The sequence below is a fragment of the Eublepharis macularius genome, chromosome 6 (assembly GCF_028583425.1).
Source record: "Eublepharis macularius isolate TG4126 chromosome 6, MPM_Emac_v1.0, whole genome shotgun sequence".
NCBI classification, from domain to species: domain Eukaryota; kingdom Metazoa; phylum Chordata; class Lepidosauria; order Squamata; family Eublepharidae; genus Eublepharis; species Eublepharis macularius.
In genome coordinates this window covers 81,113,439-81,131,017 of record NC_072795.1, presented here as the reverse complement: position 1 = coordinate 81,131,017, position 17,579 = coordinate 81,113,439, and the positions used below count along the sequence as shown (strand labels likewise).

The window sequence follows — 17,579 nt, the reverse complement described above, 5'->3', positions numbered from 1 at the left end:
ATTCCATGACGTCCAATGACAACTTCACATTCGCCCTGCCCACCTCAGGCAATCAGATTCCAGAAGTAGTAATATATTTGCTAAGATCAGCCTGGGTTAGTGAATGTCCAGCTAGATGGAAGGAGTACAGAATCTCCAGTTACCCTTCTATGGCCCTCTGTATAGCTATGAGCATGGTGCAGTGGTGGAAAGAAGAACCTGTATGGCAGAACCAGAATCCTTCTGGAGCGTGTATTTTTCCACAATCCGCCTTCCACTTTTCAAATCTAAAGTTTTCCTCACAGTTTGGGAGTCAGTAATATATTTAACTGATGTTATCTTTCCAAACGTGTTTTAGAAATATTTTATAGTTTTATAGCTTTCATCAAGTTCACCCTCAAAAGAGCCCTGCAAAGTAAATAATTATTTCCATTTTAGGAAGTGAAGTTGTGCAGAAAGAGTTTAACATTCCATATTGTCTCATTCAGCAGATTCCAAAGCTGTTGCCTCCTTTTTATTCAGGCCCAAAATGCAATATTGTGTTTATAGGCCTGTCTATTGGAAATAAAAGAGCAACTGTTACCATAGTTGTTATAGAATAGTCTTGCTGGTTTCAGATACTTAATTTTGAAAGAATATCACTGTAAAACGTAGCTTGAATCCCAAAATTCCTGAAGTAAAATTAATAGAAAATTTGATGTTATATATCATTCAAAAAGAGCATGTAGGTAAACATCATCTTTCCCACAAAGTTAATCAGAGTAACATTTGGTTTGAAATCAAAGTTCCATAAAGTAGATTAAAATGAGGGTCAGATTACAGGTGAGTGGCATTAACAATTTTTTGATCAGATCCCCCAATGCTTAATTAAAGCACAGAAAGTAGTGGTGTTTGTCTGTGTGTGTGTGTAGTATGTCAGAGCTCTGGCTCTAGGGAAGGGGCAGTTAACTGCTCCTGCATTGTTGCCCTGGGTGAAAATGTCCCCCATAGTCTGCTTTTATCCTGGAGTTGGTGGGGGGACCATACTGTATCTATCTTTTTTCCCTACCAGGACTAAAAACAACCCAGGAATTCATTTTCAACTAGGAAAATGTCATGGAGAGACACCACTTTCTGTGAATCATTCTTTAGTATCAAGATTTCCTTGTTTGCTTCACTGACCTTCTAGAAACTGCTGAATGAAATGCCTTACAGGCAACTGCCCTTGGCTATCACATTAATGACATTGTCTTAATATGTTTTGCTTTAGGAAACACTGAATACATCTGCAAGTTCAAGAAGCCTGAAATCCCTTGACACAGACAGCAATGAAACAGAATTAGAAAGAATCTTGAGGCTTAGAAAGGTGACGGCAGAGCAAGATAGCAGCAGTAAGATACAGTGATCTTTTTCAAGACCCTGCCACTGAGTTGTATTATAACTGCAATGCTGCTTTAAACATCTGATGCCTTTTTTTGGACATGTTTAGCATTTCTACCCTCATTCACTGGGGAAACTTTGATGGCTCATGCAGTTGAACCATGCTCTCATAATAGCTGCACTCTAACATTGCCAGCATTGTTCAGTAAAGTCATCCTTACCAACCTCCTACTCTGGAGTTTAGACTCTGATACTGAAACCATTGTTATCTTTTTAACCAAAATACTTTTTCTCATCAGATGAACATGTAAATTAACATCTGGGGATCAAGGGTGCAAGGGTGCAAACACATGGTTCTGTTGAAAATCTAACACATTATTCTATTAGATGAAAAGGTTTTCATTTATTATTCCTATAATTGTTATAGGTGCAAAACTCCTAATTTCCACAATGAGCACTTCATATAGTTAAAGCAAGAACCTTGCTTGAACTTGATATCATAATACTCTTCCTAAAGTGTGGCAAGATATAAGAATGTACCTTTCCACCCCAACCGTACGAGGTACGTGTCCCACTTTCAGTGCAACCTCGACATACATCTATGCTTGGGAATTATATTCAGAAAGGCATAGGACCAAATCATGTGTTGATATTTCAAAAAATACCTGTGAATTAGCCATGCAGGCTGGGCTAGTGAGCATTTTTAAAATGTGATTTTTCTGATATTACACCCAGAAATGGATGTTCGCTAGCATCAGAGGCAGAACAGGCAAACCACTCCTCATCGCACGCAGAGGAGTATTCCAAGTTGGAATATTGTCCTAACTGGCCTCTTGAAACATAAGTGAAGGGTAGTCTATAAATGACATGTTCTTAAATTAAAAAATATTTTATATAAGAAAGCAATCAATCAAAGCTCCTATGGGTTAATATGGGTGAACGCATTGCAACTCATAAAAAATAAAAACACTCCACTCTTCTGGTTTAAGGTCCAGCTGGAATCTTGGCTACTTGTGAATCCAAATCCATGCCATTGTTGGGTTCTGTTGGAACACAATCTGCATTGAACAAGGAAATTCTAGAGACAGATTTCAGCCACAAATCTTCAAAGTCAGATGATGAACATCATAAAATGATTGAATATGCAAGTACCAAAGTTACTACTCAGTAAGTGATTGTTTATGGCTCTTCATACCAGATAAGAATAAAGTTGTTATTAAACCGTGTGTGTGTGTGTGCGCGCGCGCACGCGCACTGAAGAGGAGAAACCACTGTTTCCTTCTGGTCCAGCCCAGCCCAGCCCCATTCCATTCCCTGTGGCCACTTGCTCGGTTTCTCTCCTCTGCTTCCAGTCCTCACATACTTTCTCCTCCTCCTCCTCCTCCTCCTCCTCCTCCTTACTGTGCTGGTTACTGGCACCACTACTTCAGCGCTGGGTACTATTTTGGATAACTAGCTGCAGCAACCTAAAATGTCTCCCAACCTCCATTTTCTCGATAATTAATCATGCACAGACATTGTTCTTCAAGTTTCTTTTTTTTCTGCCAGTAAATGTTTTTGTAAGAAAATTGGATGATTTATAGCTGGAAAAATATGTCTGTGTGAGGGGGTGCGGGGAGTTCTTAGGTAACTTGAGAGCTTAAACTGAGAGCCAGTTTGGTGTAGTGGTTAAGAGCCCAGGACTCTAATCTGGAGAACTGGGTTTGATTCCCCACTCCTCCACTTGAAGCCAGCTGGGTGACCTTGGGTCAGTCACAGCTTCTAGGAGCTTTCTCAGCCCCACCCACCTCCCTGGGTATTTGTTGTGGGGAGAATAATAACATAATTTGTAAACTTCTCTGAGTGGGCGTTAAGTTGTTCTGAAGGGCGGTACAGAAATTGAATGTTGTTATTATTATGTTATTATTAAATATATGTGCTAGAAAGTGTTATCAATTCTAATGGCTTGATTGGATATGATGTTAGGAGCTTCATGAACATAATTCTTTCTGTTTAAACTGCAAATAGCAGTTGCATAGGGGGGCATTCAGACTGAGGACAGAGTTGGAGGGAAAACTGTTTCCTTGTAACTGTTTTTGCAATTTCAGCCCCCCCCCCCCCCCCAGCTTTTTCATTTTTCCTTCAGGGCAAATATCAGCACCAGAGGAATTATTGAGATTGCATAAATAAAGTGAGGGGAGCTTTTTTCTGATCTAACCCCCACCCGTGCAGCTGTTAATTGCAGTTTTTAAAATGACAGGCAATATATTCAGATATCTCCCAAGGTCTCATCTTGTGAAGCTCCACCTTTTCTCTGACAAGGGAAAAGATACTGTAGATATGTATCTTTAGGGCTGAGAGGAAAAAAAGGAGCGGGGACAGACAATTTTGATTGAGAAAATGACTCACAGGGAAAGGGTTAATTACCCCTCACACTACTACTACTATTAAATTTACACTGCTACTACCTCTACAGGTCTCTAGTCCAAGTGTTTCTCTAATTTGGCCATTAGTCAAAATAGCAATAGATTAGCAACAAGTGGACTGAAGCACTTTCCTATCTGGACAGTGAAAGAAGCTGGAAAGAAGCACTTCTAGATATATTCTGAATTTCCACTCAGCTGGGATGCCCTAAGACCCTTGGCTTTGCTAATTTCAAAGATTTAAAACCAAAAGAATCATTTATCCAACTATCAGATTAATAATGTTATATTTGATTTCTGTCTGGTTTTATACTTTCCCAATTTACTCTGTGTTGGAAGAGATTTAATCATACTTTAATAGCAAAATGACAGCTGCTCTTCTTGGAATACTGAAATATTCTTGGATACAGCTTATCTATCTGAAATGATAGATTTTTTTCTACTGCAAATAAGACAATAACTGAAAATATATCTGATCAGTGCAAAAGCATCTTCCAAGACAGCTGTATATTTTTCCAGATTAACGTGCATCTACTGAAAGTGCCTTTTTAATCAGGAGAGAACAATTTTGAACTGACTGGAGGTGTTGAGATGCAACTCTTTGAAGCCTTGGTCAGTTTGGCTGAATAAATCCTCAGTTCGGTTTGCTAAAGTATTACTTGACAGACTGTACATTTTCTTTCAAAGTGCCTTTTAATCATCAGAGTTAATCCCACTTCAGATGGATCCGGTTGAGGGTCAGTTTGTTTTAAAACATTTCTCAAGCTTTTTAAAAACTACCCAAAACCTTTCGTTCAGTTCTTTTCCTAGGATGTCAGGCAGTTTATCACTTAAGAAAAAGGAAATAAGTGAGACAAATCAGATCAGCAAAATGTTATAATCATGGGTAATTAAACCTCTGATTTCCTGTTCCATTGGTGTAAAAAGGAACACCTATTCTCAAAGGTCTGCGTCTCATAGTTCAAAGGGCTAAATCTTAACAAATGAAGTGGAAATTCAATTCACATCTATTTTTGTGGGCTGCTTTATTTCCTTACTGGTGCTTTTATCATTTGTAGAAAAGAAAAAGACTTATTTCCTCTCTCATGCACCTTTATATTTTATTTAATTCTGTTGTACATGTTTTTTAAAAGAAAAGATCCCTCTCTAATCACACTTCATTTTCTCCCTCATGCTTTCTCATTCAGACATCCTTGACAAAAGATTATCTATACTATTCTGTTTTCTAATTAAATTTCTTTAATTTGACATCATTGTTGTTGCTTTGTTTTTTGATCCACTAGCAAGGCAACAAAGGCAATTTAGTTCAGAGATGAGTTGTTTCCCGTGAAATGTAGCATTGTTTGTCTGTGGATTCCCCCCTCTTTTAATGGCTAATGTTAATCAGCAGATTCTGCTACCCTTGCTACCTTTCCCCCCCTACCTTTTATTCTGGTAAACTAAGTGGAAATTGCATTTGCACAGAAGGAAATGGAATAATTGCAGGCCCAAGGTCTCCCAGAATGTGTGGCGAATTGACCGTGAAAAGGATCTTGTGTTGACAGTCACAGTTGTTAGAGGCTATAAAAGCATATTTGAAGCTCCATTTATTTTGCAGCTTGCCCATTCAGTGATGACCAAAAAGGCATCTTTTGATTTTAAATTATCTGCTTACAAAATTAAAACACACATCATGATCCTTATTCTTAGAAGTATGACTGAGCTGTTGTTGCATGTAGTAACCTAGCCATACAGCAAGTATAACAGGGCAGGTTCTTTCCATGGTAGGGTTGATCATTTGCTTATTGTTAGAATAGCATTTGGTGTAGTGGTTAAGAGTGGCAGGACTCTAATCTGGAGATCTGGGTTTGATTCCCCACTCCTCTACTTGAAGCCAGCTGGGTGATCTTGGGTCAGTCACAGCTCTTCCAGCCTCACCTACCTCACAGGGTGATTGTTGTGAGGATAATTATAACACACTTTGTAAACTGATCTGAGTAGGTGTTAAGTTGTTCTGAAGGGCGGTATATAAATCAAATGTTGTTGTTTATGTTATTTATTTTATTTATTTATGTTATTTATAGACTGCCTTTCTCACTGAGGCTCAAGGCAAATTACATAGTGTGAGATTAGTACAATCAGTATCAAGGACATTTCCATAAACAATGCCATAGGATAAATAAATGCAAGTTTACAAAAACATAGCATTAGCAGGGATCCAATACAGAGTTGAAGAATTGCTGAAACAGAACATAATCCTTTCTAGGACTGACATTAGACAACATATACACATAGTATATAGGAGTACAAATTTAAAGCAACAGATAATATGTAAGGCAACATAGTGCTGAAATCTATGGTCCCTAACTCATTAGTGAAGCATCTGAGATCCCCTCCCTACAATACCGGCCTATCTGAGTAAAAAGCCTTTTTGAATAATTTGGTTTTGCACTGTTTGCAGAAAACCAGGAGGGTAGGGACTCTCTTGACCTCCTCAGCAGGCCATTCCACAGAGTAGGGGCCACCACAGAGAAAGCTCATGTATGGGTTGCTGTTGATTTTGCCCATGTGGAGGCTTGCACCAGCAAAAGACCCTGTTGAGATGAGCAAAGCTGCCATGGAGGGAAATAGGGAGGGAGGCAGTCCCGTATGTATGCCTGACCAAGGCCATGAAGAGCTTTGTATGTAATAACCAATACCTTGAATTGAGCATGGTAACTGATGGGTAAGCCAATGAAGTGACTGTAGGATGGGAATGACATTCATGCTCCTGCTCGCTCCTGCTAAGTCAAGCTGCAGCATTTTGCACCTATTGGAGCCTCCTAGTTAACTTAGATGGGAAACCAATGTATAGTGCATTACAACAGTCAAGTTTTGATGTTACCATAGCATGGATCCAGGTGGCCAGGTCGGCCATGTTGTTGTTGTTATTATCTTCATGTGAAACTTCCCTTTCATTACAGGAAATAGTAAAAGGAATGATGCACTTGACCAGGTTATCCCAGGAAATTGTGAAATGTTCTCCTGAGCATATTAAAAACACAATAGCCATTTTTTGTACATAGCTATGTACAAAAGTCTTTTTGGGGTGGTGGCATTTTGGAACAGTACTGACAGACTGGTGCAAAGTACATTTTAATCAAACTAGAGTCCATTACTGGAAGTGAATATAAGAGAGGCCCTGCTTTAGGTAGAACAGAAAGCAGCATAAAAAGAAACTGTAGTGAAATAGGCATTGTACTTGGTTATCATCTCTTACCAAACAGAAGCAAGCAGGAATTGTTCTTGGTTGACCCCAGGTGAAAACTAAACATAGCAATTAATTCAACTTCCTCCTTAACAGAACTGGTGAGACAGAAACCGTATGCTCCTTTGTCAGCAACAGGTGTGAATAAATGGTTTACTGTGTCCACGACCAATTGATTTATCTTCTTTGTTTTTTTTTTACTATATCTTTAAGCATCTGGCAAGGGTCATAACCCTTTTCATTGTTTCGATGGCTTGTGATTACTTTTGGTTCTAAGGAATAAGTACAATAAAAACAGAATTCTCTTGATCCCTGGTAATGTACTAATAGACCTAATCTCCAATGGCATACATGTGGAGGGGTTCCTTCTTCTATTATGCATGCAGATTCTGCACAGTGGGCTAGGTCTTGTATTCTTTTCTATTCTGAGCTATTGACCAAGGTGAGTGAGTCCCACTTTTTTACACTGCAGTCATCATCAGAATATGTAGTGCTGCCATCTCTGTAATAATTTCACCTTCCACACTAAGATTCCATGCTGGATGGATATATAAACCTAGTGACATAGGAGATCACTTTGTATATTTGTCAAAGAGGGCTTTAGTCCACAAAAATGTATGCAGCACTTAAATCTTTTAGGTATGATAAAGGCTATAGAGATCTTTACTGTACTTTATTTCTGGCAGTATATGCATATACAAAGAGCTGAAAAAGGGCTGGAGATGGATTTTGACCAGAATGATCATGAGCCATACCTCTTCCAAAGCTCTTAATAATAAATAACAACTGCACTTATATATCGCTTCTCTAGACAGATTAGTGTTCCACTTAAAGCAGTGAACAAGTCAGTATATTATTATCACCACAATACAGCTGGGGCTAAAAGGCAAGGCCACCTGCTGAGCTTATGACAGTAGGGGAGGTCGAACCAGTAGAGTGCTGATTTGCAGCCCAACCACTTAACCACTATGATACAGCATTTCATACTTGTGTTGATCATTCTACCTTTACCAGGATAAGTGTACTCATCCCCTTTATGAGCACTTCCTGAATCTGTTCTTCAAATAACGTTAGGAAACTAATATCAAGAAGTAGCCTTTAATGTCTAGAGTTCTTCTGAAAGTTTCATTTTTTACCAGTTTCATTTATGCACCACTTTTCTCCACAATGGGGACCCAAAGCATCTTACTTCATTCTTGTATCTTCCATTTTATCCTCAACAATCGTGTCAGATTGTTTAGACTGAGTTATATGATTGGTCACCCAGCAAGTTTATGTGGCAGAATGGGAATTTGAACCTGGGTCTCCAGATCTCAGAATGACACTTAACCACTCTGATTTTGGAATGTTTTGTTTGACTTACTGGCTATCATCAAAACTTAAGTTTTCTGGACAAAAGTTCAGGAGCTTGAATTCAGGCAGAATTCAAGAAAACTACAAAGCAGAAGCTAGAACTTTTAACTTGAATTTATGGAAGCAGCTAATTCAGTCATTTCCCTCAAATATTTAACGCAGTATGAGTCTCATTTAGCAGTTTGAAGAAACAAGGTGATATTTTGTTCAGTATGAAACCAAAGAGAGTCCCCAAGGTTCTTGGGATATGTGCAGACTGGAGGGAGAGGTGTGTCCTCACTTTTCCTACCTTTTTGTTCTTGGTGCACTATGTACTTAGTAAACATTTGTTTTCAGGTAGTAGAGGACTCAGTTAACAGAACAAGCCACATAGAGGGTAAGGCTTAATCTGATGATTTTATACAATTAAAGGATTTTCCCTCCTTCCCTCTGCTGTAATCTTAACACCAGTGAATTGTCTTCTGACACTGCAGGAAACAGCTCAGCCTCAGAGAGACACAACTACAAAGGTTTTCCATGTGCAGCTTGTGCATGGACAATTAAGCTTTAACAACAATTTGGGAAGAGCAACAGGATGTTCTGGAAGCTGAGAAGCTCCTTCTGTTAAAAATGTGTCCCATAGATGGTAAAAGAAGGGACATGCAACTCAGGGTGCATGTAGCTGCAGTAGATAAAGTCCTTTAGGTATGATACGGCCATTTTAGACCACACTTTAAAACTGAGATGTGGCACAGGATGCCAGTGTTGGCATAATGGTACCTCTTGCCAGTGCTGAGACGAGACCACAGCAGGAAACATTACCATTACTGCTCATTGTTTTCCTTCCAAACCAAATGCAAGTGCTATCCAAGGATAGTTGCTTGCTAATTGTAGGCCTGGAAGTGGTGATGACAACTTCATACAAAGCTTTCAGATATCCATTTGAGTTACCAAAAAACCTGCTCCTTCAAACAGGAATAACTAGGTCGTTTGTTTCCAAGAACAAGTTTGTTAATATGACTGGAAATGAAGGCCAATTCAGATGTTATCCTCAGTGAAGGAGTGCGAGTTTTCAAGTCCTCCTTTCCTTGCGCTGGTGTCTTTTTTAAAAAAAAAGAATAGAGGCTCCTTTCCCAAGACTCTTGTAGAGGAAATAGCAGCTAGAGAAATCTACAAGGCTGGCTTAGTCCTTTAGCTTGCCAGTAGCTGCTGCTTATGCTGGCCACTTATGCTGTCTTCCCCCTCCCCCCACCCCTGCTCCAAAACAGGCCAATTCAAATACAACATTTTAAAATCTGTCCTCAGAAAAGCTATACAAATGGTCTGTTGTGGAATGCCAAGTATGTTCATGAGATGCAGAGTAAATAAAGCTGGAAAAGCTGTAAATGTATTGAGGCAGTTGCCAGACTTATGAGGTGAGCCTGATTCCAGAATATAGAATCAACCGTAAACTACAGTAGCCTGCATGTAGGTTTAATCTGAAGGGCCAAAATGCTGCCACTGATGACAAAACTCTAACTCCTGTACCCTGTTGTTTAAAGAGAGGCTTCTTTTTGTTAGATCCATTGAGGATCTAAAAAACCTTCATAAATTCTCTAAAATGTAAATTAATGATAATTTCCATGAGACAGTGACATACATCAGGGATAATTCAATTGTGTTTTCTATTCCTTTCAAGATAACATACTATTCTGTAGTTCCTTGTATAGGTGTGTAACTGAACAAGGATGCAGTTCAGAGCCATTCAATCAACTGGAGAATATCCATTGCTTTCAGTTAGATACTTCCATAGCTGATACAGAATTTGGATTTATTATCTATAAACTGTATTTTCTTCCATGAGCAGAAGATTCACCTGTGGATAAAGACAGCTTCTGACCTTTTTTCTGGTTGGATTAATGCTTTTCTTCACGTGAGAATCCTTGATAAACAAACTGATGCATTGGCTCACATGTAGAGTATTTTATTATCACTTTCTTTTTTGGCTTTTAATGTTTTGTATTATCTCTGTAATCAATGTATAAGTGCTTATATTTTAAAAGAATTAGGGTGTTTAAAAAATCTTAGCTGCCAGCAATCATTACTAGAATGTGTGAGCATATAACAATTTATATATATTTCTGTTTTATCTTGATGAATACACCTTCACGTTTCAGTATATAAGTTAATAACATTTAGATATTGTTGAAAATGTGGATTCAGTGCTATTCTTATGTACAGATGACTTTTCAGAAATAGCTTTGTTTTAAATAGGAATTTGCACAGCTATTAATTTGAATATTGACTTCCAGTATAATGTTCTTAATGGGAGGCTTGTATAGTGTTAGAAGTTAACAACATGCTCTTCACTTGTCTATCTGCATCAAGAAGAAAAATAAGGGGCTGTGAGTTGCAACTAACTCACGGTGATCCCTTCCACGAAGTGTTCCAGGCAAGAGATGTACAGAGGTGGTTTGCCATTGCCTTCCTCTGGAAAGCAGCCCCAGTCATCCTTGGTGGTTTTGCTCTCGAGCACTGACCATGGGTAACTCTCCTTAGCTTCCAAGCTCTGACAAGCCTGAGCTAAAATGGGCTATTCAGGCTGCTGCCTGTCATCAAAATAATACTTAAATGCTATTCTATACAAACTGGTTTATAGGTCTTGAAAAGAAAAAAATCCTTTGTGACTGATAATAGCAATGCAGTACAAAAGACTCAAAAGAAAATTGGGACTGATTCTTCTCCCAATAAAAATGGATTAGTTTATCTATTATTTTAATTTAAGCTGTAGATTTCTGAAACAGAGCAATAATATTTCACTAATTCCACTGAGACTCTTCTAGGGTGAGTTTAAAGGATTGTGTGCTACCTACCACGACCTGTTTCTGGCTCAACTCCTATTCCTTGCAATGGAGCTTCAGTGGCAGTTGCTTATGGTAGATTGTACCCTTTTATATAGAATTCAAAAATCTTTTGCACTGTGCCAAATTTCAGGCTCAGGGGACAATGTAGTAACTCAGCAATAAACACCCAAGTCAGATTTTATGTTTTTTAACATCACTGCACTGTGAATAGCAGCAGTTGTGTAAAAGGGACTTTGGGGGAAGGGGAAAGCACCAAGGAAAACATGAGCAGCGATTTCTTGTTTTGTGCTGGAGTACAGGAACATACAACATCTTAATAACTGGATTTCACCATTAAGCTGTGTTATATTGACAGATTTTAATCTTCCATCTTTCTGTCCTTGAAGGTGATAAATATGATTGCTGTATTATCCTTTTTATTGTAAATGAAACAGGCATCTCAGTACTTGGCCGCGCATCAGCCGTTGGATTGCTGCCATCCACTAATGCAGGCCCCCTGTGGAGAGCCCAGTGAAGAATTATACTTTTGATTCACCAGATTGTGTTAAATAGTCCAGCTGTTGAGATTTGAAAGATAGTTACCTCAAAAGTGAAATAAAAAAGACCTTGGCATTTATGGCTTTGACCATTTTTACCGTGTTGGAGTAATCAGCTTTTCAGAGGTAGCATTTTCTAAAATAACTCCTTTTTCGTTATGCCACTTCCAAAGTTTCATTCACCGTCATGTTCAAAATATTTCCTTTTCCATTTTGCAGAAAAGATTTAAGCCTTGTGTGCTAGACAGTGTTTGTATAAAAGAGGCTTTCCCCCCTCATCTCAATGGTTTGAACACTTAATGAACTGAATCATCAACTGGATCTGTCAAGACCAATTTCTGAACTAATTAGCTGGTTCTCAAGCTCCAGTATTAGATGTTGTTTTAGTGCATACAATTTGAACTGTGAAGATCACAGAAAACAAACAGTGGTTTATTGTTATAAAATATCTGTTTCTTGTTGAAGAAATCTGGCCCTGGAAGATAAAATCCTGCCAGCATGACAGTTTGCCATTTCTGTGACCTAGCTTTCATTCACTAAAGCTGCAGGATTTTATTGCTTTCCTGTCAATCAAATACAAACCAATGAAATCGCACCATTTCTATTTTGCCTTGGCTTGCTGAGTAACCTTTCTTTCTGAACAATTGCCTGAACAGGTCCCATAATAATTGGACCCATCACATCAATTTCCTTCTCCCCAAAAGATTTTACTTACTCTTTCCAGTGCTTATAACTTATTGGCAGCTACAGTGTGCCTTCTTATATTGACTTTAGGCAAGATTGCCAAATAATCTATTCTTGGCTGTGCTACAAAAGTAGAGCTGCAAGCCTGTTTGTGAATTAAAGATTTCTCTGCATATAAGCAGAACTGTATACATGTCACCATAACAGAGCAGAACTGCAGGATCTATACTAACATAGGAGAATGCATCTTCAGTTCAGGTTAAGGTTAGGAAGTTAATGCTCAGATACATATAAAAAGATAAAATCTTTAGGCAGCATACAATAAACTATGTTAACAAATCCTTTTATCATATTAGTTTTATAAACCATGAGAAACATGTTTAGCAACAAAGTACAACAAAACAAGAAAGCAGCACCCTACTATCAACCTAAGCCTGGACCACTCTACACAACAGGTACACTTCCTGGACACCACTGTACAACTACATAATGGACGAATAAATACCACCTTATACCGGAAACCAACAGACTGATACTCATATCTACATGCCTCCAGCTACCACCCTAAACATACCACTCGGTCTATTGTCTACAGCCAAGCCTTACGTTACAACCGTATCTGCTCCAATGCTCTCGACCGAGACTCACACTTAAGAGATTTACAACAAGCATTTTTGGGACTACAGTACCCACCACATGAAGTGAAGAAACAAATCAACAGGGCCAGACTAGTACCCAGAAACAGCCTACTCCAGGACAAACCTAAAGGAACTAACAACAGAACACCACTGGTTGTCACCTATAGCTCCCAGCTCAAACCCATCCAACGTATCATCAGTGAGCTACAGCCCATCCTGGAAAATGATCCCTTTCTCTCAGAAGCCCTGGGTGGAAGACCTTTCCTTGCCTACAGACAGCCCCCCAACCTTAAACGACTTCTCACTCACAACCATGAATCGGCCAGCAGAGTCACCAGCACAGGGACCAGGCCCTGCAACAGACCCAGATGCCAGCTCTGCCCCTATATCTACCCAGGGAATACAATTACAGGACCCAATGGCATCAACTACACTGTCTCTGGCTCTTACAGCTGCTCATCCTCCAATCTGATATATGCCCTCACGTGCCAACAATGTCCTTCTGCTCTGTACATTGGACAAACCAGCCAACCTCTACGCAAAAGAATAAATGGACACAAATCTGACATTAGAAATGGAAACGTCCAGAAACCAGTGGGAGAACACTTCAATCTACCAGGACATTCCATCAAAGACTTAAAGGTCACTGTAGTTCAACAGAAACCTTTCAAAAACAAAATCCAACGGGAGGCTGCTGAACTGGAATTCATATGCAAATTTGACTCTGTCAGGCTGGGACTGAATAGGGACTATGAATGGTTATCACATTATCACAGGTAACAGATTTCCTTTACAGAGGTGGGGTCTGGGGGAGCTCAGTGGCACCTGGTGTGGGCTTCTGGGGACCACAGTTCTCTTTGTCAGATGCATTTGACGGGGAGAGCTGTGGTTATCAAAGGCTCGTACTGCATTGGAATTGGATGGTCTAGCTGTTTGGCTGCTACAACTAACAGGGCAAACTCCTTTGAAGCCAACTGATCCACACACCAAAAGGAGATGTTTACATATACTAGCAAAGGAATGTTTTGGTTTCCCCCACTAATTGCCTCTTCTCTCTTCTCCCTTTCTTTCCCTCCTCTCTGTATTTGACCAGTCTCTGTATCATGCATCTGACGAAGAGAACTTGATTCTCGAAAGCTTTATGCTACAATAAAATTGGTTAGTCTTAAAGGTGCTACTGGACTCTTTTTGATTTTGCTCATATTCTGAAGACCTTCCTGAAGAGGAAGGCTTAGATGTATCTTCTAAAGGAAGGCAAGCAGAGAGAGAGTCTGGAACAAAAGACCCAACGTAGGGGAGCAATGCCTGAGAAGGCTCTAATCCACATCCCTACGATCACAACTATTTCCTTGCTTTGAATTTTGCTTATTTTTCTAGTGGTGGCTCCTAGAAACGAGTGTTCATATGATCCTTTTTATGCTGTGGCTTTTTTTTCTTTTGTGGTTTTTATGCAGTGATTTTATTGCTGATTTTATGCTGTGGTTTGTTTGCTGTGCTTTTATATTTTTTTGAAGAGACTCGAGGCTTCAAATTTTTTTAAAAAACTGATTTTTTTTTAAGTCCATCAAAAAATGTAAATATTAATTGAGGGAGCACCAGCATTTTCCTCAAATGGAGAGAAGTGCATTCCCAAATAAAACAAATCAGAATATTAAATTGGACCTGGAAATCAGGAACACTGAATATTTACGGTATTCCTGATACCTGGATCTGAATAATACTGGTTTGTTTGTTTGTTTGCTGCACACCCCTATCCACAACTGATCAAGCTTTGCCCCAGTTAATGTGAAAATAAGCATAATTAACACATTGGGATTTTGAAGTACTAATATAATCTTGACACAGTTGGGGGAGAAATTCAACTGAAAAGAGATTTGGAACCACCCCTAAACCATTTCAAATCACTGCCTCCCTGCATTATGTTAGTGTTGGGAATTTATGGCAGAAATCTGGGTTTGGAAGCTGCTTACGTCTGTGGGAATCAAGCAAACTCCACCTACATTGCAGAGAACCTAGTCCTTCCTGTCCACTAAATACTCCCCAAGTTTCAAAAATATTGGACCTAGGAGTCCAATTCTATGGACCCCAGCCTCTCTATACTGTTCCCTATGGGGGGAAGTTCCAGGGCTTTCCAGAGCAAAGAAACTTTAACCAAGCACACAGAGGCAAGCCACTGCCAAAAGCCTGTCCCAATGCAAGCTGAACCAATGAAGCCCAACAGAACCAATGTCAAACCAGAGAATCTCAGCAGAACCAAGCTAAAGCAAGGGACACTGTTACAAACCAGACTGGACCAATATCATTCAAAGATGTCAGGCACAATCCAGAGCCAGAGCAAGCCCAACAGAACCAATATCAAATGAGAAAATCTCACCAGAACCAAACTGAAGCAAGGGAAACTGTTGCAAGCCCAAAATAACCAAAGAATCCCAGCATCCAACCTAGCAAACCACTAATAACAAGGCAGCAGCCAGTCCTGGCAATGGCATATGGCAGTTAAGAAACACTAACACACACACACAGAGTAATGCTATCTTCCTCCCCCTCCTCCTGTTGCCTGGGAAGCCTGCAAAAGGGGGCAGGGGGACATGCTGCTATAACCTTTAAAATATGATTCCCAGACATTCCCAGATATACCCAGATAATTTCAAATATGTATTTTTGGACATATATTTGGTATTCCCAAGATGAATCACCCCAGTTGTAGATATTATATATTTTGTGGTCATGTTATACACCAACTATAATGGGACAGAACTCTCCTTTCTGAATCCAATATTGTTTGTGTGGCAATGGCACCTACCCTTATGGACAGAGAATGTAGTCTCTAGAAAAGGTTCAGCATGGTAGGTAGTAGAGTCATCCTGTAAGAGTGTAAAAAGAATTGTAGTGCTAGGGCATTCTCTGTTACTTCTTGTGGGTATCCACTGAATATTATAAATTCTACAGTTTTGTATCCTTCCTATTTAACTGTCCTTTCCAGCATGCAATATGTGATGCAGTCTCCTTCTTTTCCGCCAAGAACCTGAAAGTTGTTTGAAAACTGAAAAGTAAACTCTGATCCTACACAAAAAATTCTCACCATCTTTCACTGTTCTTGTTCCCAAACACATTTGTTAAGACTGGGGCCTAATATTTATTTATCTTTGTTTTTTGCAGTAAAGATTTTGCAAGTGTAATATGGCATTTCTGACTTTTATTTGCTTTCTGCTTTTCAGGTTACCAAGCAATGTGGGGCTTTCAAATAAAGTTGCTGATATGGAAAAGCAAATAGAATCCATTGTAGTATTGAATCCTGAGAAAGCAAAAGAGCAGATGCCTGAACATCTGAATCAAGGCAAGACGAAAGAAGAAAAAGGTCAACAGATTAATAAAGACACTAGTGTCGAGAAAACAAAAGAGACAGACAGCTCTCACTGCTAACTGATGTGCTAAAAGACGTTAACTTCTAGAAGTCCCTTTCAGGGAGTGCATTTTGTCTGAATGAATTGGAAAGGGCTATATTCTGTTTTCTAATGTGATAGTTTATGATAGTTTACTGAAATACACTTTTATATTCATTTTTCATTTTGTGCATTAGACTATAGAATTATATATAATCCCAAATAACAAATTTGGACTTCTTACTGCTGTAGTTAACAAAGTTTCTTCTATGTTACTGCATTTGTTTCTTAAATTATACAAAGTATCAAAATTTATTTTGGTAATGTTATTTTGTGTTAATATCTTCTTTAAGACTTAATTCAAAGCCTGGTGAAATTGATTGAAAAGATAGATCAGGCCATATTTGGGTAATTTGTTTGATTACAGAATGATAAATATGACCAGAAATCAATTCTAATAGATACAAGATTCAGTATAGGTGGACATCTCTGCAACGCTCATGAAAATATCTTCTAATTAAATATATGTTATGAGTTTGTTTTAAGCTGTTACATCTTCATCCCCTTGCAGATGAGAGGGAAACTAAAAGTAATGACTTCCCTGGGTTTTAAACCCTTGTCTGCTGAAACCATTTTTAATTGATTTATAGGTTTTGAACACAGAAGAGGCATGCAGCAGGGCAGCAGCCCTAGTTAAGTGGGTTTACTGACCAACCAGGTCACCTGAGGAAGCTCACCGGGGGAAGATGGTGACCTGGCTGCCCCTCTCTGTGCCTTTCTGATCATAAGGCAGCCACGTGCTGCCTGCCCTGCCTCCCTTTGCCCAGCCTAGTACTGCATCCACATGCAGGGAGGGGAAGGACTTGGCTTTGGAGGTGCTTCTTTGCAGTGGGCCAGGGAGAGGGATGGTGGGGCAGGCACACAGGGCTTCAGCGGGCACAAGGAACTGGAGGCGTCTATTCCACCCCCCCCCCCCCCCGCCCCATCCCAGCTCCTTCCAGTTTGGAAAATTCTCTGAACCCATCACTGTCAGGATTCACATGACCCTGTGCAGGGTCTGCAAGCTGGGCAGAATCTCTGCTTTCATTTGGGCACTTTCACAATGTACTGCCCCCCTTCCAAGATAGTTATGTGCTCATGAATCACTTTGTACTATTCCCAAGAAATATTTAAACCCTGCTTTCCAAAAGAAAGAAG

General features: G+C 39.4%; 1 protein-coding gene across 1 annotated transcript in view; it reads left to right on the top strand.

Moving 5' to 3' along the window:
* SHTN1 (shootin 1) overlaps nucleotides 1-17,354 on the top strand; it is a 147,383-nt gene extending 130,029 nt beyond the window's left edge. Inside the window, exons 15-17 of the mRNA XM_054983737.1 lie at nucleotides 1,229-1,349; nucleotides 2,328-2,505; nucleotides 16,218-17,354. Coding sequence (XP_054839712.1) covers nucleotides 1,229-1,349; nucleotides 2,328-2,505; nucleotides 16,218-16,422 — 504 coding nt within the window. The 3' untranslated portion in view covers nucleotides 16,423-17,354. The remainder of the gene's footprint in view (nucleotides 1-1,228; nucleotides 1,350-2,327; nucleotides 2,506-16,217) is intronic.
* The last annotated feature ends 225 nt before the right edge of the window (nucleotides 17,355-17,579 follow it).